This window comes from Drosophila mojavensis, unplaced genomic scaffold, assembly GCF_018153725.1.
Source record: "Drosophila mojavensis isolate 15081-1352.22 unplaced genomic scaffold, ASM1815372v1 contig_80, whole genome shotgun sequence".
NCBI classification, from domain to species: Eukaryota; Metazoa; Arthropoda; class Insecta; order Diptera; family Drosophilidae; genus Drosophila; species Drosophila mojavensis.
In genome coordinates, this window is record NW_025318906.1 from 14,839,679 (window position 1) to 14,849,517 (window position 9,839).

At 37.2% G+C, this 9,839-nt stretch overlaps 1 protein-coding gene across 3 annotated transcripts; it reads right to left on the reverse strand.

Moving 5' to 3' along the window:
- Positions 1-182: 182 nt before the first annotated feature.
- On the reverse strand, positions 183-9,379 carry LOC6579958 (histone acetyltransferase KAT6A). Of its 3 annotated transcripts, none has more exons than XM_002005795.4 (7): positions 9,279-9,379; positions 7,225-8,105; positions 7,065-7,148; positions 5,971-6,959; positions 5,313-5,532; positions 1,557-5,118; positions 183-1,494 (listed from the first exon to the last, which is right to left on the reverse strand). In XM_002005795.4, exons 2-7 carry the CDS (start codon positions 8,082-8,084, stop codon positions 283-285), a joined length of 6,927 nt encoding a protein of 2,308 aa, XP_002005831.2. In that variant the 5' UTR covers positions 8,085-8,105; positions 9,279-9,379; the 3' UTR covers positions 183-282. The 3 variants fall into 3 exon arrangements, with proteins under 3 accessions (XP_002005831.2, XP_032585421.1, XP_032585420.1); XM_032729530.2 differs by lacking the exon at positions 9,279-9,379 and adding an exon at positions 9,041-9,061 and having other exon boundaries at positions 183-1,491; XM_032729529.2 differs by lacking the exon at positions 9,279-9,379 and adding an exon at positions 9,041-9,061.
- Between the last annotated feature and the right edge of the window lie 460 nt (positions 9,380-9,839).

Below are 9,839 nucleotides of genomic sequence, written 5' to 3' on the forward strand. Positions count from 1 at the left end.
TACATAGGGCTTATTTTTTGGGACTACTCTCAGCAGCATTGGCAATGCAAACTTACTTCATTTCACTCCCAAATATCTTACACTCAGATTAGATATCTCTGAAGTCTCAAATTATAAAAGAAAAACAACACACAACAGTTTATGATGAGTTACAAAGTCATAAATAAATAGATATTTATTAGTTTTATATTTGAATTCGCAGAAATTATATTTATTCACAACACAAGTAATACAGGAAAATATTATATTTGTATAATACTTTGTGTAAGATGACGATTTCTTTTATCTGCGTATTGAGCTGTTCAACCCCAAGTATGGCGAGTACGTTGGATACATCGGATTGGGCTGCGTAGCTCGCTGTAACACGCACGCGTCCTGGTACTGAGATTGCATGTTCATTACGCCCATTTGCATTGGAATCTGAGAATTGGGATATTCGCCGCCCGAACTGTACGCCGTGGCAGGAGGACTCTGCTGCGGCGACATTCGATAGCTATTGATGGCGCCATAGTGTGACATCAGATTGGGACTGATGTGGACATTCGCCGTGCGGTTGTTCGAACTACCGCTAATTGCCGCCGAGGTATGCTGAATGGGGGCAGATGGTGTGTTTCGAGTGTTTCTGTTAGTGTTCTGCGTTGATGTGCTCGGCGTGATGTTCATGTTGCTTGCATAATATTTATGATATTGGAGGGGAGTTACTTGTGTCTGTAGCATATTTGGAGGCGTCGAAACGTTCCTGTTTTGCATTATCAAATGCGGAGGTGGTGTCATAGAATTGGGTGGAATTGGATGGTGCGGCGATGGTGCTAAATTCGATTGTGCTCCCGGGGACGTATTACATGGCTGAGATTCAAGGCAATTAGTAAGCTGTTGGAGTTTCGAAAGACTACATAAATGACCGACTACAGCTGGCGTCGTTCCCCCACTGTTCGATGATATGGACTGATCATTATTAGCTATGGAAGATGGGGGCCCTAAGGTAGTTGACACTGGTATACGAGATGCGTTCGATACGATTTCATTGGATGGCATATTATTTTGTAAATAAAAATTATTTACAGCACAAGCTGACGAAGGTTGCTCAATGCGTTGATGAGAGTTCGATAGAGAATGCACTGAGCTATTCAGAGACATCCGTTGTTGAATGACAGCCGGCATACCGACTATGTCATAGTTTGATGGATTCGTTGAAAAGTTTTGACTAATCTGCGGAATAGGTATGTAGTCCAAGGGCTGCATATTCTGCTGATGTCCGTGCTGTCCTCCCGATTGCGCAAACTGCAGGCTGCCTATGCCATCTTGTTGCTGTGCCTTCGATATATTTGAAACAGTACTCTGAGAGTGTTGATGGTGAGTATTTTGCGTAGTTCCTGCGGTCGGAACCTTAGAGTCGCGTTGCTGAGAATTATTTGATGAATTACTATTCCGAATTTGCTTGGGTGTCGGCTCTCGGTGTGATGCACTCGGGGAACTCGCAACAATATCCGTCTGCTAAAGGAGGCAAGATTTGTTATTAGTTCGTAATTTAAAAATTCATAATTAATTAATGTTACCTGTTGTACTGCTAGTTTTCTATTTTGGTGCTGGTGCTGTGCATTGCCGATGATGTTTAAATTGGGCGAGCCTTCTGGTGTTAAATTCATATTGATGTTGTTCTGCTGCTGGATATGTGAGTTCTGGATGGACATGTGCATGGGCGTCGTGGCCGACTGATTTTGCATGGAACAGTCGGAGAACTGTCTGTGCATGAGTCCATTGGTGTTTTCCGATCCATGATTGACGGCACTGCCAATACTTGCTGGCGAATCCATATTTATTTGCACATTAATACCACAATCATAGTGCTGCTGTATGGGTGCATTGTTCGAGGCCGACTCTGAGTTGTACGGCATATTGGTATTAACATCAGATTGACCGCTAACTTGCAAATTTGAATGGTTATTGACCGATTGCAGAATCGGTTGAGTTACTTTAATTTTATCGTCTCGTGTAGCGCCTAGAGCTATGTTGCTACTGTGCTCCGATTTCTGCTTTGTGGGCGCGGCAGAAGGCTCGCGGCTCAAAGAACTTGACAGCAGAATTCCCGACTCCGTTTGGTTGGCATTCGCGTGTCTGGCTATAGGGTTTTGAGCATTATCTATGGCCTTGATTTGCTGGTTATGATCCGTTGCTTTAAATTGTTTTTGTTGGTTGGAGCACTTCTGGTCATAAATGTTGGCCTGGTTGACATTGTAATCATTGCAGTTGAGTGCATGGCCGTCGTCTCTTGCCGTGTTGCCAGTGCTAATGTTGGCTGCTGCTTTCGCCAACTCCTCCTTTTTGCCGCTTATTTTTCGATCAACCTTCTGCTTATCCTTTGGGTGGTGCATCTGGTGATGGGCTTGCATTGCCAAGTTCGCCGACTGGTACAAGTTCTGTGTGAAGTTGTGCGTGTAGGCCATTGTTGTAGCCAGGTCTTTGTGGAATTGTTTTTGACCTTTCTGGGTGGCTGAATTACACAGATTATAGCTGTAATAGTCCCATTGCCAGTACTGCGAAGTGTGATGGTAGTTGGGCATTTGATTGATTGGGAACTGAGAAGTTAAAGAGTTTTGCAGCTGGGGATGTTCGTTGTTTTTCAGTTGATGTTTGTCCCGTATTGGCAATGAGGACGACGGGACGCGCACATTGGGCTTTTCCTCTTCTTTGACTTGCAGTAATTGGGTCGGTTTATTTGTGTCCTTATCTGGAACATTCATTTTACCGGTATTTGGAGCATCTGGTTTTTTACACAATGCATTGGTATTGGTATTCTCGGTCCTCGCTACTGAGGTTTCCAAAGCCGCCTTTTTATTATTTATTTTCTGCTTTGTATCAACCTCTTGCACTAGCGGCACTTCTGTCTTCAATGGGATCAGCTTTTCGTTTGTTGTATTTACCTTGTCAGCTTCAGTATTTAATTGCCGAGTGCATTTAACAGCAATAGGAGGAGCTTCGGGAATCTTCGTTTCCACTTGCTCAAGAATAACACAGGGCTTACTCTCCACTTTAGTCTCTTTAGTATCCGAGTTTTTTGTGGCCACTATTTCCAAGGGCTTTGGGGTAGTAGAAACTGGAGCGGCTACTGGAGTGGGCGCTGCGGTAGCCACTTTTTCTGTAGGAATAGGAGCCTCATCAGGTTTTATGGGTTTTTCCTCTGAGCTCTTAACTATTGGATCTTTGATTGGCTCCAACTTTTCTAATTTTTCCAATTTTTCTTCATTCACAATAGGTGCCGTTTCAGTACACTCCACTACTGGTGCAACTTTAGCGTTTTCAGGAGCAGCCTTGGGAATAGTGGGAACTTTTTCTTCAATTTCCATTTCCACAGGAGTCACTAAGCTGGACTCTTTTTGAGGCTCGATGTTTTCCTTAACTGGGATTTGGATTTTCGACTCGCTGTTTGATACGCTTTCAATTACCATTTCAGTTTCAGTTGGCTTTGGCTCAACTTTGCATTCGGGAGGTGTATTCTCAGTAGGCTTTATTTCAAACGGAGTGGTTTCGGAAAATAATGCCTTCTTAGTTTTCTTTGCGACGGCATCGTAGACCTGTTCCGCGCAGTAATCATTTGGGGTCTTTTCTTTTTCAACTGTTTGGGGCTCTGGCTCGGTTTCCTGCTTATCCTGAATGATTTTCTTCACCTCGGCGTTTTCGTTCTCATTCAATGGAATTTTATTACAGTTTTGACTCCCAGCTTTACTTTCTTCATCGCGTTTTCCATTTGATTTTTTACCTCGCAGCTTAGGCACAATATTAACAGGCTTCGTAACATTAACATCCTGGACAGTAGCTCGTTGTAAGACGGAACTTTTATCTAAAGTTTCCTTAGTATTCTGTTGATCGCTTTGACTTGGAACATTATGTTCCACATGATCAACATTATTATCTCTCTCAAAATGTTTCCTTTTGTTGGTATGAGGAATACTGTCCTTTCGCTTAGCAAGACGCAGCGCTCGCTTAGTCAACATATTGAATTCAGACGACTCTGATGACTTCTTAGAATACTTGCTGTCAGAAGAATCGGAGTTTTCTGTTATATCTTCGAAGGCACGTTTACATCTTTTTGCTTCAGTTTGTGGTAATTGTGTAGACTCCGAGTGTGAGTCCTTTTTAATGTGACTTATCTTATCTGTACTTTCACTGGTCGGCTTAAATGTTTTGTTTAAATCTTTTTCCTTATACGATTCAGTCGTTGAATTTGCTGGAGGCTTTGTAGTTTCCTCTGGTTTGCTTTTACAAAAATCATCATCTGAAGTTTCCATATATTGATGGCTCAAATATTCACGGTTAGATATTGGTTTTATATTAAAATTTGGTGATTTTGAAATCGACATTAACGGACTCCATCTGAGACAATCGGGGTCAATAAATATTCGTGTTTTGCTCTGAGCTCTCTTTTTATGATGTAGTAAGACCTTTTTCCAATCTATTTTCACATTGATTTGGTATCTTATGTCGCCGTCATTTTTTCTTAGTTTAATGAAGTTTAGCAACTCAAATGCCAAAGCAATATCAGAAATAGCTAAGCCCGTTTTTATGGCTATATCTTTAAATGTTATTGTCCGATTATTTCGGTACTTATACAAGTACTCTAGTACAACCGATTTCCAGTATGAAAAGTACGACAGACGTCCAAGATCAGAGAGTGGTTTCTCTGGAGTGCCCAGCTGTCCTTCCTCCCGGCTAAGCAAATAGCTAAAGTCAATCAAAAATCGCCCATATCCTTGCCTTTGATATTGAGGCAATGTCAGAATACATGATACATTGTACTTTTGCGAACAGTGTTTCTCCTTTGAAAAATATCCAACCAAATGGCAGCCAACCTGATCATTTTTAGTCAAGATGTAAAATAGAAAGGGCTCCACATCATAGTAAAGGGTTTTGTGATCCAAAAAGAACTTTGCTAGCAGGCATAAATTTTGACAGTAAATTTTGTTAACATTCCCATCCACTTCAAAAACAGATATATCGCCTTGACGGAAGATTTCAGTTCCAGGCGGTTGCTTCCAAATACATTTATTTTGATGTCTATCCAATACTGATCGACTCTTTGTATACTTTAGGCAGAATTCGCACAGGTAGAGTTTTGCCAGCCTAAAATGAAAGAAGGCATAATTATCAATATATTGCTATAATATATTTCAGAAAAATGTGTCTTAGTTAATCTTTTAACTATTCCTCAAAATTATTGCACATAAAGATTTGCCAACTGGATATTTTAAATTTGTTTTTCGATTTGTTCAGTTAGTTTGGAATAAATGCAAAATAATACTAATTTAGGAATTTACCTAGCGTACTCCTGTGGAAATGGACTTGAGTACCATGTTTCAATATTCCATTTTCCAATTTCAATTGATTTGGGACTTTGTCCACAGTGAATCAAAGAATTACTTTTCTCAAGAGGCATTTCGGAATGGTTTGCAGAAACTTTAAGAACAGCTTTTTGCAACACTTCTTGATATATGTTAACATCAAATTGATTCACGCCAGGTGGTAGATGTTGATTTTCTATAAGTAAAAAATTTATTATTTAATTGAGTACATATTTTCTTTTTGTTCAGCTATTTAAATAGGTACTGTTTATGTCTGGCATTTAGCCAAACTTAATTAATATAAATAGAAGCTGTATAGTTGAGAAGATCTAATTACTTTGCTTTGCTTGTAAAAGGTATTTTTATGGAACAAAATTGTAGTCTGAGGCATTGGCAAACCCTTAATTAAAATTTTTTTTAGGTACGTAAACGTAATTTCATTTCTTTGTTAAATTATAAAATTTTAGTTAGCTTTTTGAAAATTAAGTTTGTAAATAACTAATAGACTAATAGAAGTTGTCTATAGAATTCAGTAAAGCAAACTATTGTGATTATTGGCACTATCTTAACGCTCAAATGAAGCATTCATATAATTATAATTACATATACGATAGTATATTAATTTTCAACATACCAAACAATTTAGTAGGGCCAACTGTCTCCACATTTTCATCCGCAGGGTTTCCTATACAAGTGAAATCCGTATTATTGCTTATACTTGATTCGACTGGCTTCTTCCTCGATTCTGGAAATTGTTGGTCCTCAATCATGCGACATTTTAATACAGTTTCTTTGGTAAGATAAGGAATATCATCATCATTTTTCATGTATAACTTTGTGGATTCCAGTGGCATAGATTTTAAGATAACTGTTCTCTTTTTTTCCACATTTCCATTGCTTCGCTTGATTGGTAAAGTACCGTTCACAACATTATCAGACTTATCCGATACGTATTTGTTAGGTTTATTTGCATCGATTGCTTGATTCGCAACAGACTGGTTTGAATAGCTCATGGTTTTAAAATTCTTGATATATTTGTCATCGACTGGATTCTTAGCAACGGCAGCAAATCCCCAATTTTCCGAAGATGCGTCAACTAAACTATTTGCGTCATTGGACGATGATCGGAAATCAATGTTCTTCTCGTTTTCAAATATATTCTCTTTGAATGTACTCTTGTCCGTGTCATAGTCCTCCTCATCGTTGTCATCATCACACTCAGAGCTATCACTCGAGCTATCGCTTGAGTCTGATTCAGAGCTGGAGGAAGTGCATGAATCGGACGACGTGCTCTCATCTTGGTCATCGCACGCAGCATTCTTGTCATCGTCATCATCCTCATCATCGTCGCTTTCGCTTGAAGTAGTCGTAGATGATAAGTCCGAGTATGTACGCTTTCGACTGATTTGATTAATGATCGTATCTCGATATATCTTTTTCTGTTTCATCTGAGCCTCATAATTATTAACCACAATGCTATTTTTTTTTCTCTGTTTGTGGCCGGCAACATTGTTTACACATTCTTGGGACGTTGATGGATTTTCTAGTCGCTCTTCTCTCTTAATCATCTGCCTTTTGCAATTGGAATGTGGTTTTTGAGAGACATTCGAATACGAGACATTTCTGCAAAAGAAAAACATAATATAGTATTATGTTATAGATATAGTTTAGGGTAGGCAGCCATAGCTCTTGGGAAATATTAATAAACATAATTATAATTGAACTTGCCTCTCATTATCATGCTCCAGTTTTATGTTTGTTGCTTCCCTTTTCAACGATTTTGGGTGATCAACGTTTAGGCACGATTTGCATCTGAAATGATAATAGTCCAATTATTTAAATTATATACTATATTAATATATATAATATTTGTTATCTGTTAACTTACCGATATGGATGCTTGGGTTTTTTGTCTGGTATCGTATCGAGGCATGTTAGATGGAAATGGTTTTTACACGCAAAACACTGCAAAAGACACGGGCCGCGATTGCGCATTTTACAGACAACGCAATCAGCACATTTCTGACAGTTCCATAAAGATCCTTTAGTCACAAGCATATAGAGCAGCACATATGATTGTGATTTGCATTTGCCGGCAATGTTTGCACATGTCGTGTGCAATGATATTCCACATTGTTTGCAGGAACTTAGTGGTTCTGGAATGCCATTAAGATTTTTCTGTGAATTTCCGGAGCAATGTGTACAGGTTTCTTCGCCTTTGATAAGTATTTCAGTTTCTGGTGCAGATTTGCGGGGCGTTGTTAGCGATTTACCCTTCTTATATAACTTTCCCTCCTGTATTAGGAAGCCAGTGTCGACGGCTTTCTTTATGGACGCTTTAATTACAGCTTTGAAATCAACATTGGGCGAAAGATCAATGCAATTAAATTTTTGAATATAGTTTTCTATATTTTTGATTGTCGATCCTTCGCATTCTCCCAAATCATTTACAGCTTTCGCTACCACTTTGTAAAGATTTGTTGTCTTATCGACTTTTATTCGCCTTTTCGCCATCGGCGCTTTATATGAATGTAATCCTTTATTGTATACTTTAATAACGGAGCCAGATTCAACGGCTTTCTCCAACTTTTCAGCCACAATATCTTCATGGAACTTGTGATGTGTACCAATAGCCTGACATATTCTCTGAACGCTCGGCCTTTGCTTTTGAGACCGAATTTTGGATATTGCGTCAAGTATCCACTGCTTCCAGGTATCCATACTGATCTCATGGGCGGATTCCCTCATTTTGCTTACGTTTTTCTTTACCTGAGAATATAAATAATTGTAAGATAACATTTCTGAGAGTGTAAATAGATCATAGATGCATAGATGTACATAGGTCATTAAGGTATAAGTGAAATATTTAAAGCTCATTTATTACAGATTATATATATATTAAAATAGATCAGAGGGATCATACCTATGGACTGGCCTAGATCGAATCAGCTCATTAGAATTACATTTATATATAGCCTTGTAGTTTACAGTACAACTAAGTCATTCATGTCACCCAACGATATCCAATGACGAATTTATTGTATATACATATAAACATTTTTTTTTGTTTTTTGCAAAATGAGAAACATTGCCCGGCTTCATTTCTTACTTATTGGTTAATAATCTCTGAATAATTCGTATTAGGTTATTATTATTGTCGATTTTAATTTAACCTAATTCATTGTTCTCAATAATATAATAATATAGATACAACTTTTCATTTTGCCGGTAATTGACGTGTTTGAATAGGCTCATATATCAACACAGGTGGCTCTGTATAAACAAAGTACAATCTCAACAATAACAGATACATAAACCTAAAGCCGAGCATAAATTGTGAGGCACCAAAGACTTATTGAGTGCGAAAACAGGCTATAATTATTTATATGTGAAGGTAAAAGCAGCATATGCCTTATATCGAATACAATATTATACTAAAGTATATTTGTTAGACAAAAACAAGCGTTTTTTCTCAAATTTTATAATTTTTTTGTCCATACTGACACTGCAGAATGTTAGAATTTAGCTTCACACTTATTGTATGTAGTTTGTTTCGTGGTTATTTCATGTATTAAACAACTACACTACGGCATTTTCTTGCTTAATAATATTTACACCGCGCTTATGTCAATGACACATGCAATAAAATTCCAAACTGTTTTTCACTTATTTATTTTCTTTAACTAAAATGAATCATTCATTACATTCATGTTTGTTGTATTTCTTTAAACAGTTTCAACGATCTGTATGTGTTTGTATGTATATACTCAAAGATATATATATGTATGTAAATACATAAGTATGTGAGTTCCAATAGGTCTCAATTTTTAATTAAAAATACTGAAACACATGCGATTATCATGTATTAACAATGTTTATAGACACCACAGATTTTCAAATACACTAGAGGCATTATTTTACTTGCATTGCCATGCCACTTACAAGTTATTTATTCTCGATGTATAATTTATTAGTTCACAAAAGAATTTTATTTGCTACTAATTATCGGTTTTGCAAGAGTGCACTATTAATTCGACGAAAATTATGTCAAAACTACAAACAAGCAACATACGTGATTGAAACAGCCGAATGGAACACTTAACATTTATTAACCTTGATAGGCATAATTAACATTGAATTCATATCATTTAATTAGTTACTATACTATCAAATACTATCAAATTACTATCAAATTAAATAAAAACCTAATTAATATTAATTATTTTCTAAATTTATTTATGTCTCTGAGAAGAGAAATCAACAATCTCAGCATTTTCGATAATATTATGCGGTATTTTATTACTTTTAGAGCGGATTTCACTTTTATAAAAAAATGCAAATTGTTCTGCTGTTAATGAATAAACTGAGTTAGTTTAAATAAATTACATTTTCTTTTATTTAATTCCAATTAAATGCTTCAGAGCGATATATCAGCTGTAAGAAAATTATCGTAATCGAAACATTCTGCAGCTCTGTATCTAGGCGTTTCTTTGTGACGCTATC

Coding starts and splice junctions, on each gene's coding strand:
- LOC6579958 (XM_032729529.2), bottom strand. Junction 5,533..5,970: donor TGGCCCTACTAAATTGTTTG/GTATGTTGAAAA, acceptor TTTTACTTATAG/AAAATCAACATCTACCACCT. Junction 5,119..5,312: donor TTTCCACAGGAGTACGCTAG/GTAAATTCCTAA, acceptor CTTTCATTTTAG/GCTGGCAAAACTCTACCTGT.